The sequence below is a fragment of the Procambarus clarkii genome, chromosome 40 (assembly GCF_040958095.1).
Source record: "Procambarus clarkii isolate CNS0578487 chromosome 40, FALCON_Pclarkii_2.0, whole genome shotgun sequence".
NCBI lineage: Eukaryota > Metazoa > Arthropoda > Malacostraca > Decapoda > Cambaridae > Procambarus > Procambarus clarkii.
Window position 1 is genome coordinate 8,954,472 of NC_091189.1, and position 17,994 is coordinate 8,972,465.

Sequence of the window (17,994 nt, forward strand, 5' to 3'; positions counted from 1 at the left end):
TGCCCTGTCATGATATTGCTCACTGGACTCAAGAGAACCTTACCTTGGGAAGAAACCAAGTGAGACACTTAGAAATTATACATTATTTTTTTATACAATGACATCAAAAAATATTTTGATTCTTAGTGGACGACACAAAATTCACGTTTAATATCTAGTAATACTAATACTATATTATTATTTTATTTAATAGCTTAGAAATATTAAGCTGCTAAGCTGTTCTGTCCAGGCTCTAACTTCAATATAACTAGACATATAAAATGAACATACCATAATGACTTATTATTGTAATGAATATTTTATCAAAGACTAATACCTAACAGCAAATCAGCAATGTTTGTTCCCATGGGGAGCCCATCGTAATTCAGACTTGTATTCTTAACAAAAGTAACAGCCAGCAACCATCAGTAATAGTTACACTCAGAATAAATGCATATTACTGTTATAGGATATTGAGAGTTATACAGTATAATTTTTTACTATGATCCTGTATACAAATTTGTGGAACAATTTTCAGAAAATGTTGAAATCTGGCAATATTTCTAACATTAAAAATAAAATTCTTTAGCTGCTTAAAAATAAAAATAAATGAATGTTATAAATAATTATAAAATCTAGAAACTAAAGTTGAGACTGAAGTGGCCAGTAAATTTACATTGGTGAAAACACCATATCAAGGTGAACAGTGGCTGGTATACTTGTGATAGCATTTATTCCTCAAAAGGTGTGAATTTCAGACCAAAACATGTTGATACTGTGAGTGCATTTAAGCAACCAGCTCCCAAACATCAACAAATGTTTTCACCAAAAAAAGCAAAATCAGAGAAGGTGCAAATTCACTAGCTGAACACCATACCTGCTACTACACGACTCTTTTCCATGACCTGACGAGCAAGAATCTGGTTCAAGGCCAGAAGGTGTTCACGCTCCTTCTTCTCGGCTGCTACCTTGGCTTTGAATGCTGAGGAGGAACTGGATGTGATTTCACTTTCCGATGACTGGTCCTCTCCTGTCTCCCCCTTTGTGGCTGTGGTCTGTGTCTCGGACAGCATCTTGCGGATGGATTCTGCTTTCTGTTCTCTAAGTGCACGCTCTTCTTCAGTTATTTCTTTTTCATCATCCTAATTAAGAAACGAGGTTGTCTTAACCCTTGGAGAATGGCTATGGAAAAAATGGTCGTACTCACCTATGCACAAAAGTTAAAAAAATGCCCCCAAAATATTTTTTATTATAGAATTATTAATTTGTATGCAAAATATAAGAAAAACATAAGTGAATATTCACGTTTTTACTGGGTGGAAGTGATCTGAAAGGTTGTGCAGTGGCTGTGGTGTGGCATCTGTCACCACAAAATGCCAATTTTGCTGACACTAAGGTATATCTTGAGGTTATCTTGAGATGATTTCGGGGCTTAGCGTCCCCGCAGCCCGGTCCTCGACCAGGCCTCTTTTTTTGTTACACACCCCCCAGGAAGCAGCCCATAGCAGCTGTCTAACTCCCAGGTACCTATTTACTGCTAGGTAACATGAGCATCAGGGTGAAAGAAACATTTTGCCCATTTGTTTCCTCCTCCACCGGGAATTGAACCTGGAACCTCAAGACTATGAATCCGAAGCGCTGTCCACCCAGTTGTTAGGCCCCCTAACTAATAGTTAGCGGGACCTATGCGAGACACGACTCCTGTGTTCTGCTCAGATGTTTCATTGATTGTTTATCACTTGTTCTCTTTAATTACAAGTGCATGTATATTGAATAACAAGATAAACTACATAATTCACATCACACATGATAATTTTTTATTTATTTATACTGTACAGTATACACAAGAGTTCTTACATCATAAGAACATAAGAACATAAGAACAAAGGCAACTGCAGAAGGCCTGTTGGCCCACACGAGGCAACTCCTATTTATAACCACCCAATTCCACTCATATACTTGTCCAACCCGCGCTTGAAACAATCGAGGGACCCCAGTTCCACAATGTTACGCGGCAATTGGTTCCACAAATCAACAACCCTGTTACTGAACCAGTATTTACCCAAGTCTTTCCTAAATCTAAACTTATCCAATTTATACCCATTATTTCGTGTTCTGTCTTGTGTTGATACTTTTGATACCCTATTAATATCCCCTTTGTTATGTCCATTCACCCACTTGTAAACCTCTATCATGTCGCCCCTAACTCTTCGCCTTTCCAGTGAGTCCTTTACATCCTTTACATCCTTGTAAAGCCACTAGCATACACATTGTTTTGGGCAGGTCCTTGATCTTAGTTTTCCCCGGAATATGATCTGCCAAATCGTATCTGTCTTAGAGCAGTGTCTTACCACTGCTCTATGGGGACTGTCAATGTTTCACGTTATGATTTTTTACCTAGTTTACTTCATTACAATCATAAATAGTAGTGAAACCATGTAAACATAACATACATGGGTGTTGGGCTTTGGGCGATGACATAGGGCCTAACTGGCACCATATGGGTGACAATATAGATTGAAACAGAGGCATAAACCACCAATAGGTCACTCACAGATGACAGCACGCACTTAGTACATGCCGTGCATGATAATAGTTCAGTTGATGATTAGTTTACTCAGGATAACTTATTACAACTATATAGAGTTGTGGAACCTATATGAACATCATTGGTAAGCTCACATAACAACATAACCATGAAACAATTACAGGATTTTTTTGAAGGTTAAATAAATTACATTACAAATTTACATTACATTACATTACATTGTAAATTACATTACATCCACATATAGCTATTAAATCCGTATCTGCATCATACATATAAAATCCAGGCAATAATTGTTTAAAACTTCACATGTTGATAACCGCATTACCCAGTGAATCAACATATGAAGATAGCCGCTAAGTGTTAAGCTAAAAATAAAAAGTTAAGCTCAAGATAACTTTTCATTAATCCTTCTGCTGTGACAGACATCCCTGCTGTTTTATAGAATTTCATGAAGCATGTGATAGCCATCTCTAGATATAGGCACTGTGAGAACCTGGGAAACATTTCACCAAAGGTCTCTAGGGATAGATGGCAATGTTATGAAAAGCTATTTAAGCTCCAAGTGCTTGCGGACCCTTTATGGAGAGCATGTCACCTGCTGCTGTGTCACCACTTTACAGCACTATATGGTATGCCGATATGGATGGCATCGACACTCATCGCAGACAGATATATAAATGTCCTGTAATGGTATTATCAGTATATGGGTTTAGACTTGTAAAATACAATGCTTAACAATACAAAATCAAACATAACACACACTAATATTTCTGTAAAAAAGCTGGTTTTACTACAACTAAGACAGAAATAACAATGTTAAAACTCACCTCATCTGGCATATATCTTTCTGGAATGTAGATTTTACTTGGGGCACCAAGAACTGAGTCAATTGTTGTTTCATTAAACCGGAGATCTCGAGTACTTAGAGTTGATTTGACAACATCTGGGTGATTACGTGGTCGTAATGCACGGACCATGTCGCAGTCATCCCTCGATCTTGCACCCTAAGTAAAATATCTTGTATGTAAACAACAGACACTAAAGGCAAAATCATTATTAGACTATGAAATGTAAAATTATTGGAAGCTGTAAAAGATGTGTGCGTAACTAAGTTATAAAAAAGAAAAGGAGGAAAGGTGAATTGATATGTCAAATGTTTGAGGTAATCAAGAAAGAGAGAGAGGCATGAAAAAGATTGCTCCAGAAAGATGTGCTATGTGATAAGACACAAAAAAGAAAGATGGAATATAACAGTTGAATAATAATTGTAAGGAAAATAGTTAGAAATGAAAAATGGTAAATGATGAGATGTTTGGAGAGAAAGTTAAGTGAGGGCTTTATAAGAAATACAAATAATTGTTATAATATTGTGAAGTGGTGAAATAGGGTATGCCAAGTACCTGGCAGAGTGAAGGATGTGCAGGTGGATGTTGATGACGAATGTGCATTATGTTAACAAGAGGTGAATATTTTAAACGAGTGGAGTAAGGTGGAATAAGACCAGTGGAGCAGGATGAAAAATCTGGGGAAGTTGGGAAGCTATGAATAGGTTAAAGGAAAAAAAATCCTGGTATAAATGGAACAAATGGGGATATGTTAAGAAATAGGGGTGTGAACTGATGGTTAATTTAGTGCTAGATATACTGTATGTCAAATGGCATGGAAGGAGTTTGGTGTTGGACCAAGGCTATTGTGGCCACTACATACAAAGAAAAGGGTAGTAGGGAAGCTCATGGAAACTATTAGACAATTAGTTTACTTAGCATCTGAGGAAAAGTGCTTGCAATGGTGCAAATTAAGAGAGTATGACAGAGAATGTAGAATAAGGAAAAAATGTTGGATTGAGGAAGGAAAGTGGTTGTTTAGATCAGATGTTTACTGTGAAAGTAGTTGTGTGCTACCTGTATAGATTCAGAAAGAGTGCTTGACTGGACTGATCATGAATCACTGTAGAGGGAAAGGGTTAAGAGAGCTTGAGAGGCTAACATATTTGTGTGATGAAAGTCTTATGGAGAAACTTCTGCTGTGGGCACCCCCTGATGAGGAGACTCCAAGATGGAGTAATGTTTAGGGACTAGAAATAATGCAACGTCCAAAAAATACTTAATGCAATGTTATGTAAAATTTTGGATTGCATATTTCTATAAAAATGAGTCGTGCATTAAGTGAAAACAATAAACTTGCTTTGAAAAGAATATAAATATATAATAATATAGTTATGTATATGTTTTGATAAAAAGCAAGAAAAAAATGGGTTTGCAAATTATAATAATGTTTACAGTGTATTAATATAATTATAAAAAAATCACTAACACTACAGTAAAGAATATACAGTATTTAATAAAATTTCTGTAGTAACTAAAATTAAATGATCAACTATAGATTCATCATATACCTATACAATGCTATAACATCAATGGTGGCTACCCTACCTCCTCTGCGCCAGCATCTCTCGCTTCTGTTATTGGCCGGCTGCTGGAGATTGTAAAATGCCGTCTCTTCTCTTTAGGTACTGCACGGCGATGCTTTTCTGCCTCAGAGGCCATTTCCTTAATAATTTCCTGAGCTGCTGCACTTTTGAACACTGGGGAGGGAGGGTCCGATTTGGCTGGGGATGCTGGGGGGGTTTGGTCAAATTCCCGAGCAAAACCAAAAAGCTGTTCATGTGCACTCAAAGGCCGGTCTTTGGGGTTCTCAGTCTACAGGATCAGAATAAAATTAAAAGCCATGCATTACTAATACAATCTACACAATCATCATACAGAAGATTGAAGAATATGGGAAATTACAGTACAAGGGGAATAGCAGAAAAAGAACTGAAAGTAAACAAGTATATAATATGAAGTTCCATTTAAATTAAATAATCAAAGAACTGTATACTATGAACAAGAGTACAGTAAGAAAGTACTAAAACAATTAATTTTTTGGGAAAAAATAAAAACACACATGCTTGTGTCTCTGTCACAGATTTCAAATAACAAGAGGCAAAATAAGAGATTACATTACCAAGCTTTATTTCTTAAATATTTCTCATAAGTACCTACCTTAGATTTCCAACCTGCTGACTTTTTGAGAGCTAAATTGCTAGGACGAGACATCGTCCCAGCATTTCCAATGCTAGTTCGCATCATAGCTGCCATCATGCTGACTCTTTCTCCTGGACCATTACGGCCATAGTTGCGAGGTAATGAAGCAGACCTTAAAAATAGAAGTACATAAACAATGTGAAAAAAAAATATAAAACATTTTCATTCAAATACATTACAGTCTATTAATATAATTATAAAAAAATCACTAACACTACAGTAAAGAATATACAGTATTTAATAAAATTTCTGTAGTAATTAAAATTAAATGATCAACTATAGATCATAGATCATGTTTAACAATGGTTTTTTAGTGTGTGTGTACTCGCCTAACTGTGCTTGCAGGTGCTGAGCTCTGGCTCTTCAGTCCCGCCTCTCAACTGTCAAATCGACTGGTGTACAGATTCCTGAGCCTACTGGGCTCTATCATATCTACATTTGAAACTGTGTATAGATTTTGCCTCCGCCACATTACTGCCTAATACATTCTATCTGTTAACTACTCTGATGCTGAAAAAGTTCTTTCTGTATGTGTGTGTGTAATATGTATATAATATGTGTAATACTATACACACTACATTATGCATAAAGAATGAAGCAAAATACCTTGATGCAAATGAAGGAATTGAAGGACCATTTTCAACATCTGACATGGCATCACTTTCAACATCATCCTCCAATAAATGGGTCAAGGTGGAATCTCCAATTGTAACACGCTTCCCCCCTGTACCACGATCTTTTTTTCGTTCAGTTGATTCTCTCTTGACTATTCGTACAGTCTTGATCTCTAAAGGCTTCTCTTTTGGAAGAATACCTGTAGAAGCAGTTTAAATGGTATTTATTTCATAAATAACTTTAATAATGTTCATATAATATATAGTACTTTTCTCCTGGCTTCTCATATTTACAGAATACAGTAATTTTTTTTAATATTATTAAATTGAACAGATAAACAGCATCATCTGGGTAAGTGGCATTGGCATATTTAATCTTGATAAATAAATGGAAAGTTAAATAACATGCCTAAAAAAGTATAACATTGAATAAGGAATGTAGAATAAAAGCAGAGTTATCAAGAGTGTTATTACATGAATAATATTTTAAGTGTATATTATCATTTTCATTTTTTGTATATTGTCTTTCAAACAAATGTTTGTTTAATTTTGCCTGGACTATCTGAACAGTCTTACTCAATTTTTGGGTTGATCTCTGATCCCAATCTTGACTTGCATCCTTGAGAGAACAAGATTCTGGGTTTGGTACCCATTAAGGCTGCTGATGTCTCAAGAGGCTTGATACAGTCTGAAGGATTACCAGTATTAGTGTGTGAGCGCAAGGAAAGCTTCAGAAGGGCCAGTTAAAAAGGGGCATTTCATTACATACAATTTATTTTTTCTCCAGGGTAATGATGCCATACCCTTTGAAAATGATAAATTGGGAATAATGATTTATGTAAATACTGTGTGTATGAATTTGTGTATATGTACTGTAACCTACCATAATATCTCTTCATTCTATCGTCAGCATCATTAATATCCAAATGACCTGCAGACTGCTGCTGTTCTTCACCATCAGGTTTGTTGTCGTCAGCATCGCGATCCAAACCAGTCATGGCATCCAGAATTATATCTCCATTCATTAAAGGCTGAAATCATCAAAATACAGTACAGTACTGAATTACCATAGTTTTAAAGTTTATTCATATCTTCTTGGCTATATTAGGCAAGACAAAGCTCTAAACCACATTAGAAAAATATTATTTAATGCTTTTCTTCCCTTTGAAAACCCATGAGGGCACCTGGAATACATGTTTAAATGTGGCAAATGAAGGTAAATATAAATAATGGTTATATAACAAAGAAAAGTCAAGTTAAAAGTCTAAGATTAAGCGTATATTCATAAAGCTGTTACTGTAAGTCTCTGAAAAGTCACAAACTAAAATTTGTGGGAGTTTATAAAACTCCCATAAATTGAGATTTTTGTTATACATTTCAGCTTGGCATATAAAGCACATGCAAACTTCAGTTTGTGACTTTTTCAAGATTGACAGTAATAATATTTTAAAAGCTATGAGTAAGAAAACCCAAATAAAAAATGCAGATTCACAAAAACTGGTACACTAAGTTGAATGAAACTAAGCAAATTTTAAGTTACCTGTCTTCGTTTTGACTCTCCTAAAGTTGACTGTGAGTGAAGATATCTAACATCTGTCTGATATGGATCTGCCAATGATGTCTGACCATCAAGAAGTTGATTATAAGAGCGCATGTGTTCAGGTGGCGGTGGAGGTGGAGGATAGTCAGAGTCAATATAGTCAGGACTCTCTGGGTAGTCATTGGGGCTCAGCTGTAAAAAAAATTTAAACTATATAGAATGTACTTCTAAATAATTTGGGAACAGGCTCATTGACATGTGTGATTTATTTTATATTTTCTCCTGAAGATTGTACTTATTGTTATATGTTTTAGCATTGAAGCTAATATTATTGTACACACATTGACACCATGTCGGGAGCACGCCATAAAATAACGTAGCAGCATCAGTCTAACACCAATAATGGTTCAGTGACACTTTGGATATAGTATGGATCTTCTCCATCATCATCAACATTTATCACCATACAATGCAACACTCGACAAGTCTAGTTTCAAATCTCACACAAGATGCTACAGCCTCACTACAGAGCAGACAGTAACTCAGGCCTTATTTGAGCTACACACTCTCCCAGCATTTGAGTTCTCTGATCCTGCCTTCATTTGAGCTCTACACTCTTGCCCTTCTTCAGGTTCTCTACCCGTGACCTCGCTCAAGCTCTCTGCTCCAGGCCTCACATAATCTGTCTCCAGCCACTGTCAGCACATCTTATCTGAATCTGCCAGTAACACATAACAAGCATCCTCATCTCAGCCTATCATGAAATGTCATTTCATTTCCAACATCTGACTGGTGTAACCAAGACTGCATTAAATAAACAAAAAATCATTATACTCGTTGAATGTTTTCACCCAAAATCGTATACATTACGGTTCAATATCACCCCCACCTGCCCTGGGTATGATGAAAGAGGTCCACCAAAGTCAATATTAAGGAGCTGAGAAACTTATGTTACTGGCATGTAAGGCCCAGCATGTCCCAAGCAAATATTACATCACAGCCTCCAACCTGCCCCTCAATGAGGAATGACCTGAATATCTATGGGCCTGCAGGAAATAAGAGGAGAATGCAAAACCCAGTACTTCAAAACAGAAGCACCATACTGCCAAGAAAACAATGCTATCTTTCCATGGACTGCAGCTGGATGTAACAGCACAGAAAAAACAAACCAAAATATAAATACATTAAAATCTAGACATGTAAACAATGTCTAAATTTTATGTCATGGAGTACAGATATCTAGCTATATAAAAGAGGTAAAGTACCATTTTCCCTAATAACAAACAATGTCCTTCCCTATTATCTTTGAATTTGATTGCTATAATTATAGTTAATATACAGTTTAACTGCAACTTTAGTTTATCTGCATCCAAAACTTATACAAGGAAGCATTACTTGTCAAACATTTTACATTAAAATACTAAATACAATACCTCTTCTACATATCCAGCAGCATTAACATAGACTGGAGGATTGCCTCTTCTGTCATTTTCTGGAGGATCCATCCCTCTATCTCGGGTAATCATTGCATCCAAGTCTGTTTCTAGCCAGGTGCTATGAGTTCTCCGTCTTGCAGGCACCGGAGCTGCTCCTACCACACCTGTTGGTGAAGGTCGAATTTCTATGCCAGGATTTGCTGATGTTAATTTTTGAATCTGTAATTCAAAGAAAATATATTGATCAACTTTTGAATCTACAGATTGAAAAAAAACATAGAATATAATAGACCAACGTTGTTAAAACTTTGAAATAATGGTGGCTGATTCCAATGAAAGTATATAATTGCATTTAATTTTACATAATTTAAGAGCATTTTATTGGCCATAAATATCTGGTGCAGAAATACTGTATAGCTAATAAATTATTGTATTGTCTGAATCATGCTATGTTCACTGTTCTAGAATCTAGGGAAGCAGAGTGATAAATGAAGCGGGTCTTTGGTTCTATAGCTAGGAAAAGATAACACAATTCTAGCAACTTTGGTTCTAACTTGGTCTACAACCCTCACATGAATTCCAAATGTATCTAGGACATATTTATAGACTAAATACTTTGTTCCACAATTTTTTTTAAATAAAATCTGTACCCTAATCATAGTGTTATATCCAATAATATCACTTCACAACACCTTAAGTGTACTGTTTTACTATATGTACAACAAATATGTTAATTAATATGAAATAAAAAAAAAGTGTAATTTATGGTAGTATATAAACAAAATTTTATTTTATTAATTCTATCCTTCATGGAAAACCCATTACAGTTACATGAATTCCTATCATGATGTATGTGTGTTTCGTGGAAAGATACCACAATGACAGGTTGTTGCCACTAGCCATACATTAGATTAACATAATTATTAAATATTTTCCTGTATTATTTTACAATGCTCTTTAAAAATATAAAGGTAAGCCTATAAGACCTTGCACAACCAATGAAGTAAACTACTGGGTTTCATCACCTAGGGAAACACTATGCTGAAACAAGTGAGTGCCTTATAAATTAAATTTTTTATTTAGATATACTGTACAGAGGAACCATTGGTGACGAGCGGCTCCATCTACGAGTATTTCAGGTAACGAGCAAGCCACTTGCAGAAAATTTGTCTCGATTGATGAGCTTCCGCTCGGTTAACGAGAAAACTATGTGGTGCTTCCTAGCGTTCCCGCTGGTTCTCGCAAATTCTCGGATGCCTCCAACCACGCAAGGCAATTAATTTTTTTTTAAAAGATGCTAATGATGCTGGGATGTAAAGGGGTGACTGCTGTAATGTTGCAAAGCAATGAATTTTTTTGTATAAAAAATTAAAAAAAAATAAAAAATTGAAAAAACTTGAAAAACAAAAAATGTCCAAAGATTCGTTCAGTGTATGTCAGGAAGACTCCTCTATTCTAAAAAAAATAAAAAAAATAGAAAATTCAAAAAATGGAAAAAATTTGAAAAAAAGAAAAAAATGTCAAAAAGGTTCGTTCAGTGCTTGTCAGATAGGCTCCTCCATTTTCTATAAAAAAAATTGAATATCATATAGATGTTTTTCAGTGGTGGAACAGATTATTTTATTTCTATTTTATTTTTATTATTTTAAGCAGGGAAATTCGTTTCGCAAGACGAGCGTTCACATGACGAGCTCAGTGCCGGAACGTTTAAATTTGTTAACCGTGGCTCCTCTGTATTACATATTTGGTTTCTTGTCTTTCATATTATAATTTCACGATTTCTTATTTTGTAATTTTCCATTACAGTATTTTGCTTACTTGGTCTTGTACAGGCAAATTTAATTTTATTTAAAAATTCAAAAATATATCTGAATTTATGAAATTTAAAATTCAGGATCACTAGTAAAAATGCTGGTATCAGCAATTTAAGACAAAAATAAATGTTCTGCAAATCAAAATTTTCTTGGTAGAATCTATAACAAGCTTACTGAATTAAACTTGTTAAACTTTGAATCACAAATTCAACTCAAAAGATCGAGCCTTATCCAAATGTAAGGACATAATACTGTATTGCATTATGTCATAATATTTGACAAGAAGTGATAATTGACAAGTTTAAAGATAAATAGCATTTAAAGATAACACTGTCAAAATTTAATTAACCAACCTGATGACTAAGCTCAATTCTTCGCCTCTGAAGATCTTCTAATAGTGTTTGGACACGAACCATTTCTGCTTCAATATGGCGTGTTTCAGCTGTGCCGCCAGATTCCCTTTGAGAATTACGGGCCATTGTCATCTGAATCTTTTGCCGTAACATCATCATTTCATGCTCTAGACGACTATTCTCAGCTGCAGTCTCTTCTAGTTTCTGTATGTGTTTAATTATAGTTCTTTTATCTTTCTGTAGACATTTAATCACTTGAAATGTAATGTTAATTTGTTACCATCATATTGTATTGCAATAATAATAATAAATACCTGATACTGCAGGGAAAATATTTTCTTTATAAACCCAAATTGTGGTGATACACGTTAGTTTACATAATTATCCTGAGAAACTAGCATGCTTTTCTTAGCCAAACAACAAAATTTAGCATGGCTTAGTCTTTTTCTAGTTAGTGGAACATAGTTTGAGATGCAAAAAACCAGCGTTGAATGTAATGAAACGCCATTTTCTGGGTAAGACCCAGTAGCTCCCAGAGCTATCCGGGCTGGTATGAATGTATTAAGACCCTGGCTTTAGTCAAAGCGAATGGAGTTCTTAGGCCTACCGGGGACCACGAGCCAGAACCTGGCCCCCTCAGAGAGGCACGAGGAGAAATGGCCAATAGAAACCCCCGTGTGGTTGAGCATTCTATGTCTGCCATTGACCGAGTTAGGCACCCAGAAAGGTTGGCGCCCCAAAACAAACCCTATCTGGTTAAAAAATTGTTACTGAAAGTCGATCTGTTGGACAGAACTCCCCAAACGAAAAACGAGCATGACGTCAAAACCGTCACCTCACCGCTGTCTGGGTAGCTCTCCCTCCCAGGGAGGGGGAAGGGAGAGCCCCCAGACCCCCCCATGCCAGCTATCCACCCCCAGTTCTGAGGCTGGATGTCAAAACATGTGAAAACCGCCAATTGGAGGGCGGGAGGGTTGCCGGGGAACTTCTGGGTCTGAAACCAATCTGAAACAGAAGAAAACCTACAGAAGGACAAGAAATAAAGAAAGGACCTCCAGGAAACTTCATACTGCCGCCGAGACACCATCAACGAAGCCACCTGCTCACCATACAAATGGTGATAGACCTATGTCGGAAAGACTAGATGCGAAGACAGGAGGACAAGATCGAACCAGTTACGTAACAGACTGGCCCGATCTGCTGAAAGAGGCGAAGCCACGGGAAGATCTCCGGGTTCAGACACTGAGCAAGCAGCGCCTGAAACCAAGGCTGGGTCGGCCACCAAGGGGCCAACAGGACTACTCTCCGTTGGTAAGTCTCCAAGCAAGCTAGGACCTGCAGCAACAGCAGAACCGGGGGAAAGAGGTACAGGTAACCCTACCTCGACCAGTCCTGCCTGCAGGCATCGACCCCAATGGCCTCGCAGTCAGGGATGGCGCCACATAAACCAGGAGACGCCTTGACCATGCTAAGGTGAAGAGGTCCACCTCCGGGAGCCTGTACATTTGGCAGAGCCAACTGAATGAGTCGGGGTCGATCGTCCATTCCATGGACAGGGGAATGAACTGGAACAGGCCATCCGCGAGGACATTAGACACCCCCCTCCCGAACGTGAACGACCAGGAGAGCCAAACCCCGAGAACTCAGCAGACGAGTTACCCAAACCGACCAGCCCCAAAGAGCCAAGGACTGAAGGGAACCCCCCTCGGTTCAGACAATGAACCACTGGGGAGCAACCTGAATGGAGCCGGATTGTCGATCCACGAGTGACCCAAATCCCCTAGAGTGACATCCACACGGCCGCAAACTCTCGCAGCACACTGAACACCGAAAAACCTGAAGAGGTAACCGGTGACGCAGCAACCAACATAAGGTACCCGGAGGCCAAACCCAGCGATCACGAGAAGGTGGAAGGGATGTCCCCGAAAGAACCAGAACAGCCGACGAAGCCAAACCCGGCCCGGCGGGTAGACCACCATGGCAAAGTTCAGATTCCCACACAAGCCCTCAAGTAACCACCTCGTGACTTGGAAGCACTCCAGAAACAGCTGAAGGCGGGACCGCAGCCGCAGCAGAGCCTTCGGAGTGAGAGACAAGGAAGTGATCCGAGAGTCCCACACAACCTAGCCACAACCAAACCTGAGATGGAACCAGATGGAACTTCCTCCAGTTCACCTGTTACCTGAACCCAGTGAGCTAGGAAAGAACCAAATCCCTGGCGAGCAGATACACGGACCGGCTGGGAGGCCACACCAGCCAATGTCGTTGAGGTAGGCCAGAACCCGAAGCCCCTAAAAGACGCAGACAGGCCACCACGACCCGGGTAAGGCGTGTGAACATGCGAGATTCAAGATTCAAGCTGAATGAAAGGAAACTAAAGTGGTAAGCCTGAGGCCCCACAACAAAACCGAGCCAGTCCCTAAACCCTGGATGAATCGGGACATGCTAATACAAGTCTCGAGGTCCAGGGACACCATCCAAGCACCTGGCTTCAAAAGAAGATGAACCTGGGACTGATTAGTCATCTGAAAGGAGGGGCAATAGACCCAGGGGTTCAGACGGGATAAGTCCAGAAATAACCGCAGGTCCGCGCTGTTCCATTTTGTAATGGGAAACCGGCGAAAAACCCACCTGAGGTTGATTTGGCATACAGTACTTCATTACATCCACATAGAGTTGAGAAAACCATATGGACATAACTGGTATACATATCATGTAATTTTGATGGAAATTTATACAATAACAATTACCACATTCACAAAGTAACATTTGTAACAATAACTGCATTCATTAGTAAATTAATCATGAAATGATAGAAGGATTTGTATGTGTCCAGGTAAACTCCATTACATCCACATAGAGCTATTATACACATATAAGCAACATACATATAAAACCCAGACAATAAAATTTTTAATAAATGTATGATGATAATCGCATTACCATGTAAATTAACATATGACAATGACTGCATTCTAAGGGTTAAACATATATGGGATTTGATGGAATGCTCTTAAGTTTTGGGAACAGCTTTTATGCAGGGAGAAAAGAATATGTGAATTTTAATGGTGTAATGAATGGTTTGGTATTAGTGAAGGAGTATGCCAGGGTTGTGTAATTTTTCTGTGATTGTTCAATGAATATATGGAAGAGTTCTGTGATGCTGCAGTATTTAGTGGGAAAGATTTTGTAAATGGATGGGAGTTGTCTCTTTTAGGATATCTTTTTTTCTTTTTCTTCTATTTACTACCCGATTTTGTTCAGGCTGATGATATCTCCAAACAAGTATCACTTATTATTGCTATTACTACACTTTACAGTTTTAGGTATGCATTTAAGTATGAATACAGCTATATTATAATCATAGAACATAATGCTTTTAAGTCTTTTGGATAACAAAAAGTTTGCTTAAATTTTTGCTAAAATCCATACAAATCATATTTATACACAGAACAGAAAACACGGAGTACTCTACAAGCCATACATGCACATTTTTAAAATCATTACAAACATCTCACTATAAATGCATTGCTTGCTTTCAGCACATCTTTTCCATAGACAGTCTAATCACTCTTTTTATCTGATTACGCCTACCTTTGTTGTTTCCCACTCCAAAAAACTTAAAACCATAGGACCTAATATAATGATGTGTTATACAGTATGCTCTAAAGAAACTTCTGAAAAGGTTCTTGACACTGAACATGTCACTATTAACAAGTCTTGTTCATAGAAAATCTATAAATAAAGTAGAAAATTTACTGGAATTTTGATAATTTGGTTGGCACATCAAAATGATCAACGCAATCAAAATATTGTTACGAATAAACTCACCCTTGCAGATACAGCAAGGTGAGCACGAAGTTTGGAAAGCTCGTGTTCCAAATGTCTTCTCTGTTTCTTTCTGCGCTCAAGCTCTACTGGTCCTTCATTTGCTCCATGAGACTTGGAGTGAAGATTAACAAGGGTGCGCTCCAGCATCTCCTATAATGGAGAGTTGATAAGCTTAAAAGATCTATTTTTAACAATACTAATGGCCAAAAAGATATGCCCACTATTTCCTACAAAAACATTTTAGCTAATTTTGAATTTAAAAACTTTGCAGAACTCCTACAACTGTGCTATGTTCTAGATAATCTTGGAACGACCCAAATATGTAGTATTGATATTAGAATAACGCATATATCTTTTTAGCCAATCAGTAATTATCAAAGTCTTTCTACATTCTGGGTACTGAAACTTCTGTATCAAACGATGCTGATATCTTGCAACTTAAATGCACAAAAAATGCAGGGCCAATACTATATGGAAGGCAAAGCTAGGGGTCCTGTTTCATTGTATTTAACAACTTCTACAAAATTACCAATGTCTTGTTTGTTCTATTCTTTTTGTATAGAATAATAATGCTTAAGAAATATATGAAGCTTATAATAAGTTTTTCTTAAACATGTGCATTAAAAGCCTTAATCAAAGTAACACAAACTAAATAACATAGATGGACTACTATAAAAACATGCAAAAGTGTTATGGTAACTTTTTTTTTGATGTAGCATTGCAAAAGCTTTTACAAAGATGCGCAAAAAAGCACCAATCCATCATTAAGAACAAGCCAGGACTAAGCAATACTAACAATGCCACAGTGATGCAAAATAAATAAATTATATTAAGAAGCATTCAAAATGAAGTACAAGAACATTTTAATTAGTATCTTATTCAAGAGGTGAGTTACACATGCATTTAAAGACTTTTGGATTAAAGAAGTAAAATTATTACAAACACTATCTACCATAAAACACACAAACACATTCATACGTCTAATTAAGTATATATTATATATATACCACTTTTGGTAAAGCATGGCTCATAAAATCTTATAAAATGTATGCACAAACTAGTCAATACATAATTTGTTCTGATCCATAACATTAAGTTAATTATTTCACTTAGTACATGCAAAAATCTTTTGATTATAACTTATAAATGAATAATCAACACAGGCAATGGTTTTGATAAAATTTTAAGAATTACAATGTCAGTGAACAGGTAGGACTGCAGAGAATTCAGAAACATGGGATTCTCATAAGTTTAGGACTGAGCTTTATGAGCCAAGATTTACACGAGTTTCATAATACAGATTACACATTGTTTGACTATCAACTTGTTACATATAAATGAATGAACACTTTATGGTAAATTTTCTTAGTTAAGACCCTTCTGATGCCCCCATAACCAGCCCTTACATCTTAAACACAGGACTCATGTCACTTGTCAATGTAACAGGTGACATGGAAAGATACATTTGTAAGTTTTAACTCAAACCACCACTGAGAGTACTGTACTAGCTTGCTGTAACACACAAGAAAGAATCACAACTCAATCACTCTGGGAAAGCAAGAAATAGAAGAACTGTACAAAGACAGCCAATTATTGAGCTGAGAACTACCATAGGCAGATCAAAGGCTACACTGACCACCATCATCACAACAGGGTCAGCAGAGGTGGCTACCCCTGGTTCTGTTGTCAATCCATCATCTTGCTAAGTTGGCAAGATGCCATTGTATTTGGCATACAATATCTTTTTGTCTTCCTAAAAGATTTTCATCACTTGGCTGTGCTTTGAGTTTTATTTCTTTGGGGGGCTGCTTTTGGGTTGTCCACTGAAGCTTTGTCCAAGGTATTCACTCCTATCCTTCAAGTTAACAGGGTTTTCATGCCTCACCTTACCTGCAGGTGAACCATTTTGGGCCATATCCAGAAGTTCACTTGGACACTTTCTTTGCTGATGTCCACTAAATTTCCTGTCCTTCCTGAGGAAAAGGTGTATGAAGATATAGACACAACAGGTACATATTTGGATGAGGATTTGGTTTCTCTCTCCTCTCTTCAGTTTTCTTTTGTGCCTTCTGCTCCTGGGTTGTTTCTTGAATGCTTTGTTTTTGTTGCCCCTTGCTTCCAGTTTCAAGTTGGGGAGCTTCATGCTCCCTTCCAGAAGTGGGATTTTGCTCTTTTGGTCCTAGGAGCGATTTCTTTAGCTTAAACATTTTTCTTCCTTTCTAGGTAAACATGAGATGACTGGTCAGTTGGGCCTGGAGGTGCATCACTTATTGTGTCCAGTTGCAACCACTCACCATTTGCCTCTGTGCAGAGAAATACTCTGTTTGTGGAGCTGGTGTCCTTGGTTCCTTGTTCTGTCTCAGGTGGTCCACAATGTCATCATGTTTAGCCATATTGTGGTCTATCCTTGGGCCCATGATGTTCACAAGTTGGCAGTTGTCTGCAGTTTTTTCTAGTATGTCTTCTGCAAATATTTGGGCTCTTGGGTTTTGGCAGTTCAGCAGATGGCTGATTGCCACTTAGTGAATATTCTTGATCTGCACCAGGTTGTGTGGTTTTGAGGCGGTTATCTCGTTGCTAATTTTCCCTCTCATGGGGTTACTGTCTGAGGCTCTCCTCAGCCCCCTGGTGAGTACCCCTTATGTTTTTTTTCCATGGTGACATAGCACCATGGAGCCACCAATAGGAACACTCCCAGAAAACCAGTATTAAATGTAATGAAATGCCTCTTTCTGGTGGGTTCTTGGTGGCTCCTTGGGACCCCTTCCTTCCCAGTTCAAGTGCTTTGGT

At 37.5% G+C, this 17,994-nt stretch overlaps 1 protein-coding gene across 1 annotated transcript in view; it reads right to left on the minus strand.

The window, feature by feature from the left end:
- The window catches only part of LOC123757883 (uncharacterized), a 335,212-nt gene that overhangs the window by 9,640 nt on the left and 307,578 nt on the right, over nt 1–17,994 (minus strand). Inside the window, exons 16-25 of the mRNA XM_069339056.1 lie at nt 15,205–15,354; nt 11,374–11,577; nt 9,204–9,425; nt 7,771–7,962; nt 7,114–7,261; nt 6,223–6,430; nt 5,575–5,728; nt 4,963–5,229; nt 3,358–3,534; nt 857–1,121 (exon numbers count right to left, since the gene is read on the minus strand). Coding sequence (XP_069195157.1) covers nt 857–1,121; nt 3,358–3,534; nt 4,963–5,229; nt 5,575–5,728; nt 6,223–6,430; nt 7,114–7,261; nt 7,771–7,962; nt 9,204–9,425; nt 11,374–11,577; nt 15,205–15,354 — 1,987 coding nt within the window. The remainder of the gene's footprint in view (nt 1–856; nt 1,122–3,357; nt 3,535–4,962; nt 5,230–5,574; nt 5,729–6,222; nt 6,431–7,113; nt 7,262–7,770; nt 7,963–9,203; nt 9,426–11,373; nt 11,578–15,204; nt 15,355–17,994) is intronic.